This window comes from Elephas maximus, chromosome 9 (assembly GCF_024166365.1).
Source record: "Elephas maximus indicus isolate mEleMax1 chromosome 9, mEleMax1 primary haplotype, whole genome shotgun sequence".
Lineage (NCBI taxonomy): Eukaryota > Metazoa > Chordata > Mammalia > Proboscidea > Elephantidae > Elephas > Elephas maximus.
The window spans coordinates 63,135,567-63,160,938 of NC_064827.1; the positions used below are offsets into that span (position 1 = coordinate 63,135,567).

The following is a 25,372-nucleotide window of genomic DNA, read 5'->3' on the forward strand; positions in this document are numbered from 1 at the left end:
TGTATTATTTCTTATTTTAGTGGGAAGGATACTAGTGTTTTACAATCAAGTATGAAGTTTTATTTTGGTTTCAAAAAGATATTCTTTATCATTAAGTAAGCATCCTTCTGAGTTGCTGAGAGTTTTTAATTTTATCAAGAGTGGAGGTGAGTGGTATGGTGTGGAGGTGATTTTTGCTTTTCTGTATTTGAATTTCTCTTTTGCAACGGAGGGTGAATCATTCCCCTTCCTCACTGTAAAGCTATTTAGTTATAAAAGGGGAAAAAAGGATGATGAATTTTTAACAAATGCCTTTTCATTATGTACCCAGATGGCCATATGGTTTTCTTCCTTTGATCTGCTGCTGTGAAGAATTACATTAATAGATTTCCTAATATTAAACCATTCTGGAAGGAACCCATTTTGGTCATGGTGTTTCATTCTTTTAATATACCTTTGGTTCATTTTTTGTCTGTATCCATAAGTGAGATTGTCCTGCAGTTTTAATTTTAGTGTGTTGCTTTTGTTATTTTTAATGGGGGTTGTAATAGTTCCAAAGAAACCAAACTGAACTCATTGCTGTGGAGTTGAATTCTGATTCACAGGTATCCTATAGGACAGAATAGACCTGCCCCAGTAGGGTTTTCAAGGCTTAAATTCTTACAAAAGCCACATCTGTAAAGCTGCCACATCTTTCTTTGAGGAGCAGCTGGTGGATTTGAACCGTCGACCTTTCAGTTAGCAGTTGAGTGCTTAACCGTTGTGCCACCAGGGCTCCCTTATAATAGTACAGGGGGTTATAAATCAGAAAGTTTTCCATTACTTTCAATGATCTGGAATAGGGAGGGGTATAAGTTCATTTCAAATTGTGTGCCTATTAGTAATGGCTGCTGAGATTGCTGTGTTGAGAAGGATTCTGAGGCCCTGTCATGTGTGAACAATTTTGTGTTTTGTAGGAGATGAGAATTTAGGCGTGCGTGCCAGATGTTTATTTGTAGTCTCTGCCTGGAATGATTTATGTTGCGTGGAAATTATCTGTTGAAAGTTTAAGAGAACCTGCCATTAAAACTCTATCTTGCTAGGTTGTAAGAGATAATTATTTTCCACAATAATCATTTCTTCAATGATTTTGTGACTTTTGCTTTTTCTGGGAGAGTTTGGTCATTTATATTTTCCTAGAAACGTATTCATTTCATCAAGAATTTGAACTATATTTGCATAGAACAGAATGTTTTTTCTTTTTAAAAAATATCCTCTGTGGTTATAGTTCTTAATATGATTTTTTTCAGAGTAGCGCTTTTTTTTCTCTTTCTTGAATAGCTACTATCTGGCCTCATTTTATTGCTTTTGCACCCTCCTCAAAATTTGAAATTTATTTGTCAATTCTAACTAGTTAAATAATTACCAATTTATTATATGTTTATGTTAAACCCACCCTCCATTAGATTTGTTTTTGTTTTTTTATTCTTGAATGCTTAGCTCTTTATTTTTATTTACATTTTATGCTTAGCAATGAAAGTGCTTAATCAATGAATTTTCCTCTGATTACATCTTTGGTTAACATCCATTAGCCTTATTTTGAATTATTGTTATTATTTCCCCTCTAATTTTAATTTTAGTTTTGATTTTCTCTTTGGCCAAAAGATTTAAAAGTATAATTTAAATTTATGTGGTTCCTTTTTTAATGAGTTGATTTTTTCTAGTTTTATCTATTATAAAAGAACATAGATAAAACTAGAAATAATTTATCTATTATAAGAGAACATAGGAAACCTTGGTGGCGTAGTGGTTAAGTGCTACGGCTGCTAACCAAAAGGTCAGCAGTTAAATCCACCAGGTGCTCTGTGGAAACTCTATGGGGCAGTTCTACTCTGTCCTATAGGGTCACTATGAGTCAGAATCGACTCTATGGCAGTGGGTTTGGTTTTTGTTTTTTTAAAGAGAACATAACCAGTACTAGTTTTTCTTTTTTTATAATTTATAGAAATTTTTGGATCCCTTTTAAAATATTAATTTGTGTAGCTGTTTAATTTGCTTGAGAAAAGTCATTTCTGCTTTTGGGGCTTATTGTTTGCTATATAAATATAAATCTCAGTTTCATATTTCATCACTTTATTAATTATATTTCTCAGATCTCCTATAGAGCCCCAATCATATTATTAATTTTGCTTTCTACTTTGAGTTCTAGTTTTCCTAATTTTTTTGTAATGCATTTCCTGCTTTCAACTTTAATTGTCGTGAATTTTAGAGGACACTCCCTGCTCTCTGTTGTTAGAATTTAGTTCATATAGTTTTACAATTTATTTTACTTTTAACCTTTTTATGCTCTTTTACAAGGAGCCCTGGTGGCACAGTGGTTAAAGCACTCAGCTGCCACCAGCTTTTCCACTGGAGAAAGATGTGGCAGTCTGCTTCCATAAAGATTTATAGCCTGGAAACCCTAGAAGGCAGCTCTGCCCTGTCCTGTAGAGTCACTACGAGTTGGATTTGACTTGATGGATTTGACTTGACGGCAGTGAGTTTAGTCGCTGTTTTGGTTTTATGGTCTTTTACAAAAATAACTATATTTCTTTTTAATAGCATGTTGGTTTAGTTGTCTTTTGTAGTTAAAGCTGAGAGTTTAGAGAGTCTATCGTTTTAATGTGGAGCTTACTCCTATTTATATTACAATAACTGGTTTTGTTGTTTCATTTAATTAGAGTTTTATTTTTCTGTGTCTTTGTGTAACTAAGAAGATATTTTCATTTCCTTCACATGTGAATGTCAACTTGGATGGGTATAGAATTTTGGGGTCTTATGTTGTAAGTAGAAAATAATTTAGAGGCCACATGATATTTTACTTTTGTGATAGATTCTCCCTGCCTCCCTTCCGGAATGCCTGTATCATTCTTTTCTTACCTTTGAAATTCAAGAATTATTCCAGGCTTTATCTCTGTTTTGGTGTCTTTTAGTTCGCTTGCTAGTTATGTCCTTTCAGTCTACAGATTTAGCTCATAATAATACATTTTTTTCCATATCTTCCATTGGTTGGTCTCATCTCTTTTTGGAATGGCAGTTACTCATACATAAATGAATATGTCTCCATATATCCCTATAGTTTATTTTCCATAATTATTTCCTTCATTGTTTTAATCTTTTTTAATCTCCTATATGAGTTTTGGAAGGACTACTCAAGCTTTTCCTTTGCAAAAACCACTTAATTCATTTCTTTTTGACCTTAACAGTTCTGCTGTTGACTGCTTTTGATCCTCGCTTTAATTCTTCAATGGCTTTATTTGGTTCTGTGGGACAAGGAATTTGATCTGGCCCTTTGACTCAGGTATCTGAAAATAACCAGAGCAATCAAGATGCCTTTATTTTCCAAAATAGCTGGGCAGATAGGGGCCACATAAGGCCCCACACCTGGCAAACTAACTTCAGGAAGGGAGGGGGCCTGATGGAGTCATGCATATTCATTGATTGGATCAATCATAACTGTGCATTAAGGCCCAGTCATAAAACATTGAGGTCCCAATAACTAGGTGACCTGGGACCGGAAGCGCTCTTTTTGGGGCCTTCTGAATTGGTGAGAATGAACATCCTTGTCCGGGAGAGGGAGCAGCATGTCCCTGGGCACAATAGAGGCCCCCGTGCTGGGAATGTCCTAGACCATGCCTGATGTATCTTTTTGCTTGTATCCTTTCTAGTTATAATACATGGGTAACTGTAAGTATAGGTAATAGTCTCTGTGAATTTTGTGAGCTATCCTAGAGAATTAATGAATCCACAGGGACAATGAGCCAGCAGGGGCTGGCAGTACAGAGTCAATTTGTATAGACCAAGCTTTGGGTGCTGAGTGATAGAGAAAGGCTACAGGGGTAATTTATGAAGAGGGATAGAATCCTTCTAGTTTTTGACCTAGTCCCAGGGGGATGAGAGAGAAGAGACACGCACGCATCCACACACACATACATATACACGGGGGTAACAGGGGAGACAGGGAGACAGGCCTACTGGTCTGAAATGCAGGTAGTTGTGTAGATTCCTGTGTCAGTGTTTTGACCTTCCTCAGGATAGCCAAGCTGGGGATGAGTTTGATCTAATTCTGGGTGTTACGGGTCAGAGAGAAGAATTGCCATGGAAGTGGCTGGTGACAAGGAGTGGAAATGTGGGAAGGTGAGGCCTAGATCCATTTCCAGCTGCAAATTGCATTCATGCTGATCCTGCCTATGCAGTTAGTGATAAAGGTGGGGTTTGCTTGTATTTTCCCTTTTGTAGTGGAGTTTCTAGCCTCGCAGTCATAGTCCTCTCAGATTCCTTACACACTCTTCTTAATTCTGTGAGCTCCTTTTTCATTTCATTCTGTTCTTGTTTATTTAATTTTATTGAGAGTGCAAACCAAGGAGAATATGTCTAAAATTTATTTCAGTTCCCTATAGCAACACTGTTTTATGTGTTCTTTTTCTGCAGCTTGAGTGAAATGCTTATCTCCTTTCTTGTTACATATATAGTTTTAATTTGCCCTCTGCTGACTTGGTTCATTTATTCACTCTCAGTAAGTAAAAGGTCTGTTTTGGTCTCATACATACCCTAATATGGTGTCAGTAGGAAGAATTGAAGGGGGAGGACTGGATGTTACAGGTTTTATGACAGAACAATGATCCAGCAGCCCAAGATGGATGGGAGGGGCTGGGAATGTAGGTGATCTCAGTATGGGGTTCCATTATTTGGTTTGGTGACGCTACCCTGTGAAGGGCCCAGTGATATGGGCCCGGAGTCTTTCTTGGTAGGGGAAGGGATGGGTTGGAAAGCTCTAACTGGAAGAAACTGAGCTGCTATTGGGATTACTTTGTGGAGGGAAGCGTCACTGTAGGTCCCATTTACTCCACCCCTTGTGTTTGGTTTTTGTCTTACTAGGTCTGTCAGAGTTTCAAGAAGCATGACTTGAAACAGCCATCATGATGTCCTTTGATTTGTTCCCACCTCCCCAACATCTAGCAGAAATTCCCCAGTGGGTGGTTTGTGGGTAGCTCTAAAAAATTTTTTTTTCTTCTTCTAGATTCTAGAATCTCCTATTTTTTTTTTTAATTACGGAAAATTTCAAATTTATGCAAAGTGAACAACAGAGTATAATGACCTGTCATGTCCTGTTGCCCAGCTTCAACAGTCATCAACATGTTGTCATTCTTTTGTCATCTATATCTCCACTACCTCCCCTGTTCGATAGTAATGATGATGATGATGATAGCCATTTCAAGGAGAACTGATGTAAATGAAATGCTGAAGATTTTGGTAAATGGCGTTAATTCACACCTCTGTTGCGATATAGAACATTTCCACCTCCCTAGAAAATTCTCTTGTGTCCTGTTACCAGTTCTCACCTCCTCCCCCAGAGGCAACCACTGTTCTGATTATTTGCATGTTAGGTAAGTTTACCTGGCCTAGAACTTTTACATAAGTAGTGCCTCCTGTTTTTATATTCCTCTGGTCTGTTTCTGAGGGTGGGGAGATGGTCTTTTACCATCTATCTCAGAGGGCTGTCACACTTCTGCAGGTTTGGTGTTCCTATCAGGTTACCACTGCCTTTGGTTTTTGCTTTGAATCTGTTCTGCTAGTGGGCTAGTGTTATAAATTAGGAGCCCAGTGAAAAAAGCCCTACCATTAAAAAAAAAAAAGCTAATTTACCCTTTTTTGTTGTTGTTGTTCTAAAAGTGGTTACTCATACATAAAAAAATTTGGAATATACAAAGTTAGAGAAAAGTAAATTCCCATTGTTATATCACTCTTCATAATCATGACTAGCATTTTTCTATTAACTTTGTTTTTTATCCTATGTATAGCTTTATTCTTTTTGAATTGTAAGTGTTATCGTAGTCCACATACCATTTCATATCCTGTTCTTTTCTACTTAATATTGAAACACTTTTCTAGCTAGCCCCATGAATGTCGTAGTCGTCACTTTTTATTTGGCTGCATAGTAGCCCTAGTAGTCGTGATCATTTGAGCACTGTTCTAAGTGCTGTTAACTCATTCAGTCCTCACAGCAAGCTTATAAGGTATGTACTGTTACTCCCATTTTACGGGTGGAGAAATTGAGGCCAAGTAAAGTAAATACTTATCTCTCAAGTGGGGAAGCCAGGAACCAAGCCCAGGCATTCTGGCTTCTAGCCCCAACACTCAAGCACAGTAGTTAACTTCATCATTCCTTTGAGCAGGCTATACAGGGGATTCGTTCCTCCATCTTGCAGATGAGTAAACTGAAGCACAGAGAGGAAGAGTGACTTGTCTGAGGTGAGGCAGCAAGAAAGTGGTAGAATTGGGGCTGGAACCTAGGCTCCTGCCTTCTAGAACCAGACTTGACTCCAGTTCCACCTCAGGGTAGAGTCACTCCTTTTCTTCAGGCCTCTGGTTTCCTTTCATTCCCGTTCTCTACCATCCTTTCAGTAACCCCCAATTCCCTTTGCCTTTCAGGGCCTCAGTCTCTTCATCTTTAAAATGGTCGTCTCCTTTACCCTACTCTTCTCTGACTGTTGTTGCCTCAGCCCTCCTCAGACTTGGCCCACGGGTGCTTTCCTAGACACTTCCAGGGAACTGTTTCTGTGGCAGAGCTAGCATCTGCTTCCCCATCTGGTCCCAACTCTTTTCTTAATTACCGACTGAATTGGCTCTAACAAAATGCTGACAACTTGAATGAGACATTAGCTGATACATCAGCGCCCTGTGCCAGGGCCTCATGAGCATTTCTGGGACGTGACAAACTGGGGCCCGGCAAAACCCCTTGTTCCCTGGCTGGAGTCCCCATCCCGGCTGAGTGGCAGGTGCCGACCACATTACAGGATTACCATGGGGTCTTGTAGCTAAAAACTCTACCTCTTTGTGGCTGAATCCATAGGCTTTCTCAGTGTCTTTGTGGCTGGAAGCAAGTTTTGTCCTCTCTCCTGCCTATCCTCTGGTCACTGATCTTCCATGTCCTCTGTTCCAAGTGACTGTTTTGTTTCTTCACATTTCTGACTGGTCTTGAAGCAGTGGGACTAAGTCGTCTATGGGGGAAGAACGTTGGGCTGGGTGTTCCTGGTCTCATGGTGCCTCCTACCTGCCTTCCAGGGCCTTTTTTTGCACCTCTGCAAGGAGATGATTCTGTGAGGTGTAGTACAGGCTCTTTCGAAGTCTAACTTTTCTGTGATTACGAGAACAAAGGGCAAGGCTTTGATTTTTTTATTTCAAGTAGGGCAAATAGGGTCAGAAGCTACCCACATGGGGGTAGCTTGCCTCTGTGACTTCCTACCTCTGTGACCTTGGGCAAGTTACTGAACCTCTCTGTGTCTCAATTTACTCTTTTTAAATTTGGTGGCAGAAAACCCCATAAGCGAGTTAATTATGAAGATGAAATTAGTTAATACATGTGAACTTCCAATACATAGTAAGCCCTCAAATGCTGTCTGTTCCCTCCTCTCCTCCCTCTTTTTTTAGTTCATTTGCAGAGGGTTAAGTCAGTCATACTCAGTTCAGGGTACATTCTCTTCTTTGGCTTATGCCGGGGCCTCTCTTGCTTTACTTAGTTGTTTACTTTTATCCACATTCCCCCCTCTACTCTGCTCCTTCCTCACCTCCAATGTATTTAGTATGTATCTTTCTATTTATAAAATATCTGTCCTTGCAAAATGTGTACTATTGTTTTGTGGGTCTATTTTAAAAGTTTATGTAAATGATATAGTGTATATAAATGGTATAGTGTTTAGATCTCATTCTGTTTCTCACTTTTGTCCTCAGCTCCAAGTTTTTGAGATTCACCCACATTGGTTCTAACTTCTGGGTGCAGCCACAACATGGTACCATCCTCTCAGCGATGGATAGCCGGGTTGCCTTTAACTTCCTCTCACCCCAAATAAAGCTGCAGTGCACATTCTTGTCCATGTTCCCATATGGACCTCTGTGAGACCTTTTTTTTTAGTGATGTATACCTGGAGATGGTATTTAAGATAAAATAAAATGGAAGCCATTTGAAGAAAGCAAAAGGAATGGGTGTTTTTATGCGACTGAATTGAGTACATCGTCAATTGCACTTGGCCAATAAAGAAGTTGACAGTACATTGGGCTTGCCTTGAATCCCAGCCTCTTTTTTTAAACTTGAAATCATAGGAATACGTGTTCTTTGAAAACAATTTAGAGGACACAGAAACAAGTAGAATAAGGACTGAAAATGAAAAGGTGCCCTTTTACTACTCCCCATCTTCTCAAGCCCCCATTTTAATTAGGGAAGCACTGATGACAGTGGAGTATATCATGCTAGGTCTTTCCTTATACATTTACAGGGGCACATGTGAACCATTCATATTGTTTTGCAGCTTACCTTTTTTCACTTAATAGGATGTCGCAAAAGTCATTCCATGTTAGTCCCAGCAAATTCCCCTCAGTCTTTAATCAGTGCTCAGTATTCCATTTTAAGGCTCTGCTATAGTTTATGTAACCAGTTCCTTTTTATGGGTATTTTGGGTATTCCCAGTTTTCTGACTCTTATAATCAGAGAACCAACACTTCTTGTGGTGTTGGTCTGCTGGTGATGAATTCTTTTAGCTTTTGTATGTCTTTATTTTGCCTTTGTTTTTGAAAGATAGTTTCTCTAGGTATAAAATTCTAGGTTGACAGTATTTCCCTCCCTTTCATTAAAGATGTTGCTCCGTTGTCTTCTGGCTTAATTGTTTCAAATGAAAAGTTGGCTGTCATTCTTATCCATGTTTTTCTCTACATAATGTCTTTTTTTTTATCTGACTACTTTTAAGAATTTATCTCTGGTTTTAAGCAATTTGATTATGATGTGCCTGGGTATAGTTTTCTTTTGCTTGGGATTTACTGAGCTGAGTTCTGTGGGTTTATATAGTTTTTGCCAAATTCTTCAAATATCTTTTCTGTCATCCTCCTCCCCAGCCCCACTTTGGGGACTCCAGTTGCGTATATATTAGCCTTCTTGAAGTTGTCCCACAGCTCACTGATGTCCTATTTATTTTTTTTCCATCTTTTTTCTTTTTCATTTGGATAATTTCTATTGCTGTGTCTTCAGGTTCACCAGTCTTTTGTTCTGTAGTATCCATTCTTAACTTCCATCCAATGTAGTTTTCTTTTAAGCCATTATATTTTTCATCTCTAGAAGTTTTACTTGGGTCTTCTTTGTATCTCCTGTGTCTATAACATACCCATACTTTCCCCTACCATCTTGAACGTGTGGAGTACATTTATGATAGCTGTTTTGATGTTCTTAAATTCTATTTTTTGTGTTGCTTTTGGACCTGTTCCTATTTATTGATTTTTCTGCTTTCATGCATGGTAATTTTTGATTGACAGACATTATGAATTTTATGCTGTTGAGTGCTGGATGTTTTTATATTTAAATATTTTTGTACTTTGTTCTGTTGTGCAGTTGTATTAGTTTCCTATTGCTGATGACAAGTTACCACAAACTTAGTGCCTTAAAGCAGCACAAATTTATTATTTTATCATTCTGGAGATCAGAAGTCTGAAATTGGTCTCATTGGGTTAAAATCAAGATTTTGGCAGGGCTGCATTCCTTCTGGAAATTCTAGGTGAGAATCATTTCCTTTTTCCGGCTTCTAAAGGCCACTCACATTCCTTACCTTCAAAAACCAAAAAACCAAACCTGTTGCCATCAGGTTGGTTCCGACTCATGGTGACCTTATAGGACAGAGTAGAACTGCCCTGTAGGGTTTCCAAGGAGCAGCATGGTGCAGCCGAGCTCTAAACCACTGTGCCACCAGGGCTCCATTCCCTACGCTGTGGCTCCATTTTCTATCTTCAAAGTCGATGTTGGGAAGGATCCTTTTCACACTGATTCTTCCTACCTCTTCCACTTATAAGAACCCTTGTGATTCCATTGAGTCCACCTGGATAATCCAGGGTAATCTCCGTATCTCAAGGTCATCTGATTATTGACCTTACTTTCCTGTTATCAGGTAACCTAATAATATTCACAGGTTCTGGGGATTAGAATGTGGGTATCTTTGGGGAACCATTAGTCTGTCTACCATGGCAGTTAAGTTGCTTAGAAACTCTTTGACCTTTTCAATATTTATGTTGAAGCCGTTTGAGGCAGGACCAGAGCAGCCTTTAGAATTGAACAGCGGTGGGCAAATATGACCCATGAGACAAATTTGAGCTTTTACCTATTTTTGTAAATAAAGTTTTATTGAAACACAGTTATGCTCATTTGTTTATGTATTGTCTATGGATGCTTTCACATGACAATGATACACAAAGCCTAAAATATTTACTGTGTGACCCTTTACAGAGAGAATGTGTTGATCCCTGATGTAGGACTAATTTTTCCTCGCTATTAAGGCAATATCTGAGTACTCAACCCGATGCCCTGTGTATTATGAAATTTCTTCATTCTGGCTATTGGGAATATGAGCTATTCTTCGCCCTGTGTAAGCTCTGAGAATTGTTCTGGCTGGTTCTTTCTGTTGTTTCTTTCCCTAGCCTCAGATCGTTTCCCTACGTGTAAGTGCTGACCAATACTCAGGTGAAGAATTGGAGCTCATTTTCTGTGTAGTTTTCTCTTCTCCCGATCTCTGCCCTGCAAATTCTAGCTCCCTTGGTCTCCCCAAATTCTTAGCAGTGTCTCCTCAACTCAGGGTGAGCTCTAGGCTTTGCTTGGGCTCCTAGAAACTCTACAGGCAGTTAACTGGGACAATTGTAGGACTCACCTTGTTTTTCTTTTAGGGATCACTGTCCTATGCTACCTGTTACCCCTTGTCTAAAAACCATCGTTTTATATATTTTGTCTGATTTCTTAGTTGTTAAAGGTGGCTGGTTAAATCTGGTTTTTCTTACTCCATCATGGCCAGAAGCCACCGGCATTCCTTATATCAATACTATTTTGCATTTATGAGGGTACTTTTGGAAGATAGTATACTGGAGGGGGCATTGTGGGGTCAGAGACTCTGCATTTTAATGATATACCAAATAGGCCCATGTAAAGGCTGTGTCACTTTGTAATTTTGAGAGTCTCATTCTGATGGCATGGCTTGTAGGGACAGATGATGTATATGAAACTGCACTGGGCCCTGTATAGTGTGGGAAACATACTAAGGGCTGTGTTTCTTAAGAAAGGGCTGTTTCTGGCTGTTCTTCCTTTGACCTGGGTCTTTGATGGCCATTTTGTTCTGCCAGGCTGTACCTAGGCTAGGTATTGTAGGACTATTATTATTTCCTTAGCAACTGGGAGTCATTGGAGAGGGGTCATCCTTTAGGCTGCTGTTTTCTTTCCTGACATATGTTGAGCACTTACAAATGCCAAACAATGTGTTGAGTATTTCATGTAGTCATGTGATACAATCTAATTTTCCTCCACAGAAATGGCTACAGCAGGTTTATCTCCCACCCCAGTGGAAGGAGAGTACTGCTTTCCCAACAGTTTCAACCAAAGTTCCAAAGAGGGCTCTCATTGGCCCAGCTTGGGATACAGGCTCATCTTGGAGCCAGTCACAGTGCTGGGAGGATTTAATCTGATTGACCAGGCTTGGGTTATTTGATTCTCCTGGAGTTGGGGAGTAGGTTCAGCTCCCTTGGAATCACTTAGATTGTGGGTTCCTGAAAGGAAGAGATGAATTCTGTATTGGAAGAAGGGACGCTGGATAGGCAGAAACAGCAGTGTCCACCACACCCCCTCTGGCTACTGAAAGCAAACTCAGCCACTCCGACCCATTGTGCTCCATCGTTCATTATCTACTTGACAGTTGCCCCACTGAGTGGTTTCTCTCTTCTGGACTTGGGTTTGACAATGGTGCTCTGCCCTCCCAGGTCCTGGGTATTAACTCCTCTCTCACACCACCTTGGGCAGGGATTTTGCCCAGGGCGAGGCTTCCCTGGCTATTACCCACTCTTGCTTGAGCAGACCCTGGCCTGGAGCTGTACCATGTGGACATTGAGCAGATTGGAGGAGATACCAGGCCTCAACTGTTCAGAGCTGGAGCCTGAGTTCCTCAGCCCCAGGGTGGGAGTGTGCCACTCCCAGGGTGGTTTAAGCTGGGAGAGCAGAGGAATTTGTGTGTGTGTGTGTGTGTGTGATGGGTGGGGAGGTATTGTGTGCTGAGAGAGAAGCCCACTACACAGTGCCCATTCCACTTCTGAGGCTACCGAACAGGAGGTCCTGCATGGCAGAGCCCATACCCTGTAATGGCACAGGAAACAAGGGCCAGAGAGGCTGGGGCACTCCCAGAATCCCTCTTTCATTGTTAGTAGACAAGTGCTTTTCAGAGGGTGGTTCAGTGACCCTTTGCACTAGAGTCACCAGGGCCAGCTGGCTCCAAATGCATCTTCCTCTGTCCTCAGACCTCTGGTGTTTCAGAATCTCGCAGGGGCGACGCTGAGAATCTGAGATTTTAAACAAACTCCCCATAGTAGGTTGAATGGTGATTCCCAAAAGATACGTCCACGTCCTGATCTCCAGGACCTGTGAATGTGATCCTATTTGCAAAAAAAAACAAAGGTTCTTTACAGATATAATTCAATAAGGATTTCAAATAGTATCATTAAATTAAGGGTCCTGAATTCTCTGAGTGGGCCCTGAATCCAATGACAAGTGTCTTTATAAGAGACAGAAGAGGAGAAGACAGAGCAGAAAAGGAAGAGGCAGTTTGACCATGGAGGTTGAAGAGATGCGGCCACAGAGAACTCCTAGAGCCACCAGAAGCTGGAAGAGGCAAGGAAGGATTCTCCCCTAGAGTTTCTGGAGGAAGCATGGCCCCACTGACACTTGAAGTGAGAAAGAATAAATTTGTCTTGTTTTATGTCACCAAGTTTGTGGTAATTTGTTACGGCAGCAACAGGAAACTAACACATTTCCCAAGTGATGCTTTCACACAGTGAATTTTGAGAGTCTCAGTTAGATGACTGCCCTCTTAGTAGCCGGGTCTTTGTTTCAGCTGGGTTTTTCTTTAAAGGTTTCTAGAGCTTTTCTCCTGATGGGACTGTTTAACTAGTTTATCCAGTTTCGAGGATTTTCTTCCTTCAGGTTTGAACTATGGCTTTCAGAATAATGGAGTGATGCCTGTCCGGGCTTGGGAGCAAGTCTGAAGTGTAGGATCCATTTCTGAAGAGGTCAGCATTATTATTTTCCTTCTAGCAATTTCTGTGTCTCAAGGTATAAATTGAAAATAACATGAAAAGAAAGGATAACTCATATTCTGCCTACATTTCTTGCAAGAAACACTGACACCTAAAACCAGTGACCCATCAGGATTGGTTTTGAGAACTGAGAGATGCAGATGTTGTCAAAGGAATTCTTCATGTCCTGAGCCTTTGGCTTGGAAAAGCTCACTGACTAATACAATACATTTCATTTATTCATAAGTGAGATCCTAAACTTTGTCGAGAAAAACATCGTCTTACCCACTAGGAGATTTCAAAAATTCTTTTAGGCAATGCACCCTTTCATAAATGAAGCAAGTCCTTCACAGGAGCCCAGGATATTAAATAGATAAAACATTTTTTTAATTGGGGAGGGAGCCAGGGCTGCATGATGACTTTGGTGGGCCCTAGGAACTTTTAAGGGCCCCTGGTGGTGCAGTGGTTAAGTGCTCAGCTGTTAACTGAAAGGTCAGTGGTTTGAACCCACAGCCTCTCCACAGGGGAAAGATGTGGCAGTCGGCTTCCATAAAGAATGTAGCCTTGGAAACTCTATGGGACAGCTCTGCTCTGTCCTATAGGGTCGCTGTGAGTTGAAATCGACTTGATAGCAACATGTGTGGTTTGATTATTGTTTTAGGAACTTTTGCCTTTGTGAGCTACTTCTCCATAAAAAAAATTAAAAATTATATTTTAGGACTGAATTTCGACAAGAATTAAAAAAAAAATACATTTTTGACGGCACTAGTTTAACAGTATTGTGGGAGCTCTGGTGGCGCAGTGGCTAAGAGCTCAGCTGCTAACCAAGAGGTCAACAGTTTGAATCCATCACTCGCTCCTTGGAAACCCTATGGTTCAGTTCTACTCTGTCTTATGGGGTCGCTTTAAGTTGGAATCGGCTCGATAGCGACGGATTTGGTTTTGGTTTTAACGGTATTGTGGAGTCCCTGAGTGGTGCGAATTGTTAATGCACTCAGCTGCTAACCAAAAGATTGGCTCTTCGAGTCTACTCAGAGGTGCTTTGGAAGAAAAGCCTGGTGATCTACTGAAAAAATTGGACATTGAAAACCCTATGGAGTTTTTAATAGTTCCTAAACAAAAACCCCATACTCTTGACACATACAGGGCCACCATGAGTTGAAGTCGACTTGATGGCCCTGGGCACTACCTACTGTGCCTGAGTGGGCAAGTCAGCCCTGAGAGAGATAGGCCCCTATGTTCGTGGCCACCTTGTGGGGTGCCCCTGAGGTAGGCTGGAGGAGTGAAACCCAGTTTGAAAGCCACTGCACAGACCCATCACTTGTACCTGATCAGACACTGCTTCTGTTTCACCGAGGGATGGATAAAGATCACAGAATCCTAAGATGTCACAGGGTGGAATGTCAGATCACCCCCACCTGCACACCCCAAGCTGGATCTCATCTTTGCATCTCTTAAGCATTGTTCTTGCCAAGTGATCATCCGTCCAGCCTCTGCTTGAACCCCCCATTGGGACGGGGCTCATTGCTCTGTTTTATTCCCCCTTTCTGGACCAGTTCTCTAGAACGTCATGGTACCCAGCAAGTCCCTGAGTTGATGGCCATTTGTACTCTGAAGTCAGTAGATTGTGTAGTGCTGTGGCATTGCCAAACTGGGGTAGGAGTCAGGAATCTGGGGCTCAAGGTACACCTCTCCCCCTCTGCTGCTGTGTGACCTGAGCAAGGACATTCTCCATCTCTGAGCTTAAAGTGTCTCCTGTGGAAGGGAGCAGGTTGGAGGTGATGGTCCTTACACCTTTGCAGTCGTGTGATGCTAAACCGGAGGCCGTGTCTCTAGCTGGAGACCAAGACACATCCTGGGCAGGTAGTGCCTGCAGCCCAGGTTATTTGGGGACCTAGAGGGCATGCTGACTCTTGCTTGGGAGTCAGGCCAGAGGCCCTGAGCGTCCTTGTCCTGCAGGGTCCAATTGGAGCACTGTTACTAGGGGCCTTGGCACAGGTGTGGAGAAAATGCAGTGACTGAGGAAGGGAACTCTGGTGGCTCAGGTAGTTGCTGCACTCCTTGTCTCCCATGAGATTGTGATTGGTGTTTGCTGAGAGCCGTTCAGGAAAACTTGTACCCAACCTGTATTCCTAGCCCTTGTTCCCTCTGGCCTAGCCTGTCTTTATGGTTTTATCACTCCCCCATGCTGTCTCTTGTTCCTACCATACTAGATGGCTCTCCTAAATATACCCCATGATTTCCACCCCCACACTTTGCTCATGCTGTCTTCCTGCTGGGACAGGTGGTGCAATGCTAGGTGGCTTCCCAGCCAGGGAAAGAGCAGGGCGTGGAGTGAGTCTGATCCTGGCCTTAAGTGGGGGTGGAGGGGGCCTTCCTGCCCCAGCCAGCTTCTAATCCCCAGTCTGTTGTTTGTTCACCTGGCTCCTGCTCTCAGCCTTTGTAATTATTGATTCCTGCCGGAGTCTACTTGCCATGAGCCAGATGGGGTGAGCCTGCAGCCCGAGTGCCAGCTTCAGGGGCTTAGAGGTTCCTGGAAACAGTGACTTATTACTGGGCCTAATATGACTGTGTCCCTGCCAGCCAGGTGTGCTCAGGGGAAAACGTGAGTGTGGGGGTGCTGTAAAGGACTCCTTCCCAGGCGTGGGGAGGGCTTTTCCTTTCTCGTGGGTTGGCTCTTCAGGGTTGTTTTCTCTGATCATTATAGTTTTACTTAAATAATCCATCCAGTTATATGCCAAGCAAAAAAGTATAATAAACAGTTCATCTGACTCCATCCGTTCGTCCCTCCCTCCTTTCACACCCACAGCGCACAGGGCCTGGCCTTGGTGGGTGGGAAGATGGAGTTCACCGGTCCCAGCTGCCAAGAAGCTCACAGTCTAGCATCAGAGATTTGTTGTCAGGGGCTGTCCAGTCGATTCTGACTCATAGTGACCCCATGCGACCGAGTGGAACTGCTCCATAGGGTTTTCTTGGCTATAATTTTTACAGAAGCCGATTGCCAGGTCTTTCTCCTGTGGAGCCGCTAGGTGGGTTTTCAACTGCCAGCCTTTCGGTTAGCAGCCAGGAGCGTAACCATTGCGCCACCAGGGCTCCTTAGCCTGAGAGATAAGAGGCCCAGAGGCCCAAGTGCTGAACGAATTTCAAGTTAGTGCAAAACTTTTTGCTTTTTAAACAGTGTTTTCTTACAGAATCTTTGTTTTATTTAAAACAAAAAGTTTGTTTTTCTTCATTATAAAATGTAGCAAGTACTCTTCGTTGAAAAAGTTAGATAACAGAAAATATAAGGAAGAAAGAAAATTCCCTATAGATCCCTACCCAGATGCTAACATCTTCCACATTTTGATCTTTTTCCTTCTAATGAGTGTTTTTTTTTTCAATCAATTGATGTGATAGACACACTTTCTCTCCTGCTTAATAAAAAGTTCAGTGCTATAAGGTTAGCATTTCCCAGTGTTATTGTAAATGCTGAGGTTTTGGCTGTATGGCATTCCATGACGTGCTTGTACCTAGTTTGTCCAACAATGCCCTATTTGGGGGATATTTTGCTATTTCCAGCTTTTCCCTTTTATAAATAATGCTGTGAAGACTATCTTGTAAGTAAATTGCTTTTAATGCTTTGGATCATTTCCCAGACTTTTTAATCTGGGAGAAATCTTAGCGATCATGAGACCACTGCTTGAACTTTAGGGAGTATACGAATTACCTGGATGGCTTGTTAAAACAGATAGCTGGGCCCCAAACCCAGAGATTCAGGTGGTGATTTTCCAGGCCCAGCCAGTGATGGGCTCCCATGGTTGGCATTCACTCCTACCCCTTGCCCCCCTCATTCTCCGGGGAACCTCTAGGAGAAGGCAGAGTTCATGCCACCCAAGGGGGGCAGTGTTGGTTCAGTGGTAGAATTCTCACCTTCCATGGAGGAGACCCGGGCTTGATTCCTGGCCTCAGGCACAGCCACCACCTGTCTGCCCAGTGGAGGCTTGCATGTTGCTATGATGCTGAACAGGTTTCAGTGAAGTTTCCAGACTAAGAGAGACTAGGAAGAAAGCCTGGTGGTTGTTTTCCAACAAACCAGCCAATGAAAACCCTGTGGATCACAGCGGTCCAGCTGGAAACTGATCATGGGGACGGCACAGGAGTGAGCAGCATGATGTTTAGCAGTGCATGGGGTTATCATGATTTGGGGGCCGACTTGATGACAGCTGACAACAACATGCCATCCAAGGATATTCCCTCAGTTTAAGTTTGATTAAGATGCGGTTTTAGCAGCTCCAGCCGCGGGGCAGATACCATGGTGTAGACATGCTTTAGTGCTAGGATACTGAGTGGGGCCAGGGGAAGAGCTATCTTAGGAAAGAGCTACCCTAGGAAAGAAACTAGCAAGAATGTGGTGAATTGTCGTAATTCACTGTAGTTGAGAGTGTGGCAGCCTTTCTAGACTGTGAGGGGTTAAACAGGCGGCTGGCACAGCCTCCCGGGAGCCAAAAGGGGAACTCAAGAGTAAGTCATGACTGCCTAATTAATTCAATTAAACTACTTTATAAGCTCCGCTGGTGTCAGTAAATTGTTAAAGTCTATTAAAAAATCAGTGGAACGTGATGAGGGTTTGGGGACACTGCATCACCTTCTTAGAGTTCCTCCCCTCTCCTCCACCCTGGTGGGAGGGACTGAAAGGAGGGATGGATGGACTGGGCCATAGAGACACCCTGTCTGACCTTCTGTGTGTGCTGCGGTGGATCCCTCCCCCTCTGGGCCTTGCTTTCCCCATCTGTACAGTTAAGGGCTGGTCCAGCTCCTGGAGACCTCTTCCAGCACCAGAGGTATTAGGATTTTCCCATTCCTTTTGGACTGACCTGCCCTGTACCTGGGAACCTTTGGCCTTCAAGAAAACCCTCCAAAGTCAGAGGCAGCTGCTGTTAAAGATACACCGCTCCTTGGTCTCTGCCCTTCCTTTACTTCTAGCTCATTTGGCTAATTCCCATGGCAGGCTGTGAGGACAGGCGACCCAAAGGGGAGGTATAAGCTCTGGTACTGGGGAGTGAGCAAAGTGAGCTTCCCCAGTAACCCCTGCAACAGCAAGAGCTGCTCAAATGCTTGTGCTGAGTTAAGGGGGCTGCTGTCAGGTTCTCGTTCAGTGCTCCTACCCTATAAGCTGGGAGTTGGTGTCCCCTATTTTATAGGTGAGGATACTGAAACACAGGGTTGAAGTGATTTACCTACTAGTGAGTGGTAGAGGTGAGATTTGAATTCAGGTCTGCTACACCTCAAAGCGTGGTTGACTGCTTTCTTCTTGCAGATGTATGTAAAATAAAACTGAAGACCAGAAGAACTAGATGGTGCCCGGCTACAACTGATGACTGCCCTGACAGGGAACACAACAGAGAATCCCTGATGAAGCAGGAGAGCAGTGGGATGCAGACCCCAAATTCTCGTAAAAAGACCAGACTTAATGGTCTGACTAAGACTGGAGGGACCCCGGAGGTCATGGTCCCCAGACCTTTTGTTAGCCCCAGAATGGAACCATTCCCAAAGCTAACTCTTCAGACAGGGATTGGACTGGGCTATTTTTTATAAGATAGAAAATGATACTGGTGGAGAATGAGCTTCTTGGCTCAAGTGGACACATGAGACTATGTGGACAGCTCCTTTTGGAGGGGAGATGAGAAGGCAGAGGGGACAGAAGCTGGCTGAGTGGACACAGGAATGCAGGGTGGAAAGAAGGAGTGTGCTGTCTTATTGGGGGAGAACAACTAGGAGTATATAGCAAGGTAGTACAAGTGTTTGTATGAGAGGCTGACTTGATTTGTAAACTTTCACTTAAAGCACAGTAAAAATTAAAAATAAATAAATAAAATAAAACTGAACCCCCTCCCTCCCAATCCCACAACCTGCAACATGGCAGTAATGGGAAAGAAAATACCAGAACTTTTTCTTTTTTCTCTAGCCAGTATCCAGACATGAGGAACCTGAAGGAGGAGGGGGTGATATTCCCGTCTTTGGAGGTATGTGAGCAATAGCTGGCTGACCACTTAGGCAGGTCGCTGGGCCAGAGATCCTGTGACTCTGGGCTTGGCTGATATTTTTTCAGCGTTTCGTGCTAAGAGCAGGCTTGGGAATTTAGCAGGTGTGGCTCCCTGGTGCTTGAACACTGGGGTCAGCATTTCGTCTTCCTTTAGATCTTTTCCAGACAAACTAGTAGGCCAGGCAGCATTGGTCTTGAAGGAGGGTAGAATGCTATGGAAAGGCTGTGGTCCTGGGTTTGAGTGCAGACCTAGTCATTAGTCAGCTGTGGATCTTAGGCAGGTCCCTTCTTCTAATCGTAGATGTTTAGGCTCATTCCTTTGATCTCTGAAAGGTGGTTAAGGTAGCGTGTTCCATTAGGTGGTCCTTGGGTAAGGGAGATAAGCCTGCGAATGGAGCATATGCTGTCTTAGAGATTCACAGTAGCTGTTAAGGCTTTAAAGGCTCTGAGAAGTCCTGCAGTAAACAAAGGAGATTAACTGGGTGTACCCAGCCTCCCCCAACCCAGACCACCTTTCCCTCTCCAAGCATACCTGTTTAATGACCTGCTGGCTGAAGTATGGAGACTTAAAAACCTAAATATTACCCTAGGAGAAAGAGCCGCTTTTAAGATGGCTACTTTATGGCTCTTTCTGAAATGAGAACAGTCTTTCTGTAAATTGGATAAATTGAGTTGATTCCGACTCATAGTCACCCTATAGGACAGAGTAGAACTGCCCCATAGAGTTTCCAGGGAGTGGCTGGTGGATGTGAACTGCTGACCTTTTCCCTAAGTTTCCTGAGTTGGGTTTTCTTAAACCAGAGTCCGAATTTGTTCTACGATCTCAGTGGCTTGCCAAGTTCCAGGGACCTCTCTTATTTCCCTCAGGTAGCCAGGGCCTCAAGATCTGGACTATACTCTCTGTAGAGTTTGCTGTTGGCGAGGAAGCCTCCCTTCCCACTTCCCACTTCCCGCAGTTCAGCTCAGGAACCCATTGGTGGGACTTGGAAGTTACCTAAACATGTACTGCAAAATACCAGTGATTCGGAGCGTCTGGTTTAAGACTTTGTGAACTGCAGCTGACCTTTTCAGGAGGTTTCCTAAGGAAAACGCCAGCGTAAACAAGATCTTTAGGGGAAGAACTTTAAGGTGTGTAAAGAATCAGGCTATATTTAAGCTTTTTGAAAGCTCCCGTTGGAATATAAACAATATGCTAATGATAAAAACACCTTTTCTGTTCAGAACTGGTGTAAACAAGGTGGGAAGGGGGAGGGGGTGGGCAGTGTTTAAACAGCTTAAACCAGAGATTGAACACTGGCTGCCGTAATTGATTTGGTTGCTTGTCTTTAAAAATTCAGATTTCCCACTTGTTTGGAAAACTCATATGCTCTGGCAGCGGGGAACGTGGGATCCCACTGGCAGCGGGAGTGATGGGAGTATCCTTGTCTCCCCTAAGGCTGGTCTCACCTGGTTTACTCGGAGTTACGTGCATAGCACTTCAGTCTATTGAAATTTGCACCCCTGCCTTTTTTAAGAACAATTCTCCCCTACATTTTAAGAGCTCAGTTAGCACATGCTGGCTTATTTCCTCTCCACCTTAACCATAGCAGAAGCCTTCTGCCTAAAACTTCCAAGGGTAAAGAGTTTCAGCAGCAGACAACTCTGGTGGCGCAGCATTTAAAGCACTCGGCTGCTAACCGAAAGGTTGACGGTTCGAACCCATCAGCTGCTCCATGAGAGAAAGTTGTGGCAGTCTGTCCGGTAAAGATTACAGCCTTTGAAACCCTATAGGGCAGTTCTACTCTGTCCTGTAGGGTCACTATGAGTTGGAATCCAGTGGTTAGTAATGGGTTTTACTATGCCCCAGGCTCTGTGCTAGGTACTGGGACTGCGTGTGGAGAAATAGACTCCCTGCTTCCAAGGAGCTTCCTGCCTGCCTCAGTGGGCATCGCTGAGTGCATTTGAGAATGCATCTCAGCCACTTAGCCAGGTGTCACCAAGAGCCTGGACCTGGCAGAGGATTCTGAAACAGTGGAAATAGACCTTGCGCTTGACATCTGCCATTGTCAGAGCCTAGATGAAGGGCGAGGTGAGCCCTGGAGAAGTCGTGCTGTGGGGATGCCAAGGTGGGGCAGTGGGAGGGAGGCATGGCTGGGGACACTTTGGGTTAAGGACGCCTGCTGGAGGAGGTGGCCCTTGCCTGTGACCTTGTGGCAGGGTTAATATTGAGATAGGCAGAGGGGAAAGAAGAGGCCATCCCTGGCTCTAATAAAGAGGCAGAAAGATTGTAATTAGCAGAGACTTTGTATGCAAATGATATTTCAAAATGCTTAAAATATTTTCTGAGGGAGGCTGAAAATAGCAAGTGGTCTACTTGAGCAGAGTATTTGAGGAGTGGTGGGTCTTAAGGGGGGTATATGTGGTGGGGAGGGAGGGACACGGGGAGAGAGAAAGAGGTAGATGAAAGGATGGATAGGAATGGACAGATTGACAAATACTAGGTGTCCTTTTAGAGCATCTTGAAAACTAGGCAAAGAATTTTGCTAACCAAGGAAACAAATAAGACCAGGCCTTAAACCCCTTGAGGGCACTGCCTGTGTGTGTGTGTGTGTGTGTGTTCCTCTATCACTGTATCCTCAGCGCCTAGCAAGGGCCTCACATAGTAGATGCTTATTAAATATTTGTTGAGCGAATGAATGGAGGTACTTGTTTGGTATTTAGTGCATTTATCTTTATGGCAACCCTATGAAGAGATATTATTATCCCCTTTTACAAATGAAGATGGGCCATTCTGAGACGTTGTGTGTGTGTGTGCGCGCCTGTGTGTAGGGAGCATGGTATTGAGAAGCTCAGGGATGCCAGAAAGCTTTTTTTTTTTTTTTTCTGCAACAGCTCCATGAAATATTGATGAATTTGATTCCATGTATGACCAGGGACAATTTTACTAGGAGAAAATATGACCATGTTATGCAGCTGCAATAAAAAATCACAGCCATGGGCCCAGACCCAGAAAATGAAACAAGCTGATGACACAGGCAGGACTAGTCGATTCTGTGTTTTTCTGCTCACGGTAACGCTCTGTTTCTTCCTTTGTGGTACCAGTGGTGAGCTCTCTGTTGCAGATGGGTGCTCACAGGTCCCAGCAGAAAATTTATCGAAGAAAAGCTTGAAACCGAACTTGCCTTTACCCCTATCAAGTTTCTCTTGCAATTAGGAAAAGACCGGTGTTGTTTAGCTATAGATGTGAAGTACCTCAGTCTGGTCTGAAAACTGCTCCGTGGGCAACGTTGGGAGCGGTAAAGATTTTGATTTGGTGAGCAAGTATCGTGAAATCTCACTTGTTAACCATGGAGAATATGAACCATGTAGGTGCGCTTGCCTAGGAGATGAGAATTGCTGACTTCTCCGTCCCTCTCAGATTGAGAGCGTCTTGCCCGGTCAACTGTGATTCTAGAGTTGCAAGATGTATATTTTTCAAAAACACGGTCCCTTACTCCAAGCCAACACTTTCATCTTGTGGTCAATCAAGGAAGCAGTGCTGTGTTCCAACTCTGGAGTGTGAACTGGACATTAGACTTCTAGAAAAATGGGAAGAGTCTCCAGCATGGGGCTTTCAAGCGTAGTTTCAACTGTGACATTTTAGCTGTATGTACTGGCTTTAGGGCTTAATCCTACCTAAGATTCAACTCTGGGGAGGCTGACCATTGGCTTGTTCTGGAAGCAGCGGGGACATGGAGTGGGTAGAATGAGGTGGCCAGCCCCCATGGACACAGGAATGGTGCTGAGAAATTGTCCCTGGTTCCCACTGGTCTGCGTGTTTTTCTCCGTCACACTAGGCACTGTAGCCTTAGGGCCTCTGCCCAGAATGCAATCCCATATATGTATACGTATGTGTGTGTATATATATATGTGTGTGTGTGTGTGTGTGTTTTTAAACTAATTTCCTCATCTCCATGTCTTTACTCCATATATCCTTCTCTGACTGAGCTACTTAAAATCATACCCTCCCATCCTCATCCACCTTTTTGCTTTATAGTTTTCCATAGGATTATTACCACCTGGCATATTATATATTTTACTTTTTTTGTTGTTTGTATATTTCCTCCCGTTCTCCTCCTTTCCAAGAATGTAAGCTTTGTGAGGGCAGGGATTTAAAAATTTTTTTTTTAACTTTTCATTTTGAGAGAATTTTAGACTTATAAAAGTTTCCTTATACCCTTCACCCAGCTTCCTCAAATATTAACATCTTACATAACCATAGTATAATGATCAAATTATACTATGAAATTAATGTTAATACAGGAAGTTAATATTAATACAATACTATAGGGTCGCTATGAGTCGGAATCGACTCGACGGCAGTGGGTTTGGTGGGTTTTTATTAACTAGTCTACAGACCTTATTCGCATTTTACCAGGTCTCCCACTAATGTCCCGTTTCTGGTTCAGGACCCATTCCAGGATCCCATATTGCACCTTATTCGCATTTTACCAGGTCTCCCACTAATGTCCCGTTTCTGGTTCAGGACCCATTCCAGGATCCCATATTGCATTGGGTTGTCATGTCTCCTTAGTCTCCTGCAGCCTCAGACGGATCCGCAACCTTTCTCTGACTTCCGTACCCTGACTCCTTTAAAGGGTCCTGGTCAGTTATTTTGTAGAATGCCCCTCACGGATTTGCCAGATGTCTCCTCATGACAGATTCTGGCAGGAATACCCCTGAAGTGATGTTGCGTCCATTCTTTCTCAGTGTGTCACATCAGGGGTACATGATGTGATATGACTTACTACTGGTTAACTTTGAACACCTGATTAAGGTGGTTTCTGCTGGGTTTCTCCTTTGTAACGTTATTGTTTTACCCTTTGCAGTGGTATTTTGTGGGAAGGTACTCTGAAACTAGGAAGAAAGACCTGGCCATAACCCAAAAATATACTTCCGAAAATCAGCAGTGAAAGTCCTATGAATCAAAACTGTCAGCTGACCATGGGGGTGGCACAGGACCGGGCAGCATTTTGTTTCACTGTGTGTGGGATCACCATGAGTCGGGGCCCAACTCAATGGCAGCTAACAACAACAGTGAGACTGTGGATATTTTGTTTTATTGTCATACTTTTTGTCCACTAATTTTACATCCATTGATAATTTCCTGCCTACAGCATTTATTACTGTGATGTTTGCCAAATAGTGATTTTCTATTTCCATCATTCCTTCTGCATTCACTAATTGGAATTCTACTGTAGCAAGAGCTGTCCTTTCTCCCCCATTTATTAATTTTTTCATTTATTTATTTACATCAATTTGGACTCCTGGCTGTTTATTTAATGGGTTATAATCCATTGCTCTCATTACTTATTTTGTGCTTCAGTCGTCCCAGATTTGACCAGTGTCAGCCCTCCACGCTGGCTCCTCTGTCCTTTTGATACATTCCCATCATTCTTGAGCACTTTCTTACTTTCTGGCTCTCCAGGGTGCTCCAGGCTCATCTTACACTTTCCCTGCCCCAGCCCGGAATCAGCCACAACTCCAAGAAGGAGGGCAAGGGTTTTTGGCTGTATATCATTCACTTCCGTGTTTCTGTTGTTAGCTGCTGTAAGTTGGCCCTGATTCTGGCGACCCCGTGCACAGTTGGATCAGACAGTTGTGATCTGTAGGGTTTTCATTGGCTGATTTTTGGGAACAAATAACCAGGCCTTTATTTCTAGTCTACCTTAGTCTGGAAGCTTCGTGGGAATCTGTTCAGCATCATAACAGCACGCGGGCCTTCACTGACAGACGAGTGGTGGCAGCACGTGAGGTACATTGATTAGGAATTGAACCCAGTTCTCCAAAATGGAAGGCGAGAATTCTGCCACTGAACCCCCACTGCCCTCATTATATTCCCAAAGCCCATAGTTTCTGACACATAATAGGATAACAGTAAATATTTTTAGAATGAATTAATGAATCCTAGGAAGGAAGACTCAGTGAACCATGTTACAAAGGCCATTATTCGTATTTTTATTAGTCTCCTCCCAATTAGCCTGAATTAGTGAGTTTGAAGGAGAGGGGCTTTTCCCTCTTTCCTCTCCTTGTACTCCTTTGGGGTTTGACACTCCTGTCAAGTCCAACTTTGTCCCTTTCAGCCTATGCTCAGTGCCACCCAGTCTGAAAAGAATCCCAGGGTATCCCCAGTCTTACAGAGTAGAAAGAGCAAGGAGAACAGCCATGGGGAACAGGCTGGCAGGAAATTAGCCTGGGCTGGGGAGCCCGGGCCCGTGCATGGTGGATGACTTGGTTGAGCACCAGCAGTGAGGG

General features: G+C 43.2%; 1 protein-coding gene across 10 annotated transcripts in view; it reads left to right on the forward strand.

Moving 5' to 3' along the window:
• ZNF618 (zinc finger protein 618) overlaps positions 1-25,372 on the forward strand; it is a 190,570-nt gene that overhangs the window by 21,286 nt on the left and 143,912 nt on the right. For 9 of the 10 annotated variants that reach the window (XM_049895070.1, XM_049895077.1, XM_049895071.1 and 6 more), the window contains exon 2: positions 19,022-19,079. The exons of the other annotated variant lie outside the window; for it this stretch is intronic. In XM_049895070.1, coding sequence (XP_049751027.1) covers positions 19,035-19,079 — 45 coding nt within the window. In that variant the 5' untranslated portion in view covers positions 19,022-19,034. The remainder of the gene's footprint in view (positions 1-19,021; positions 19,080-25,372) is intronic. 10 annotated transcript variants of the gene reach the window in all.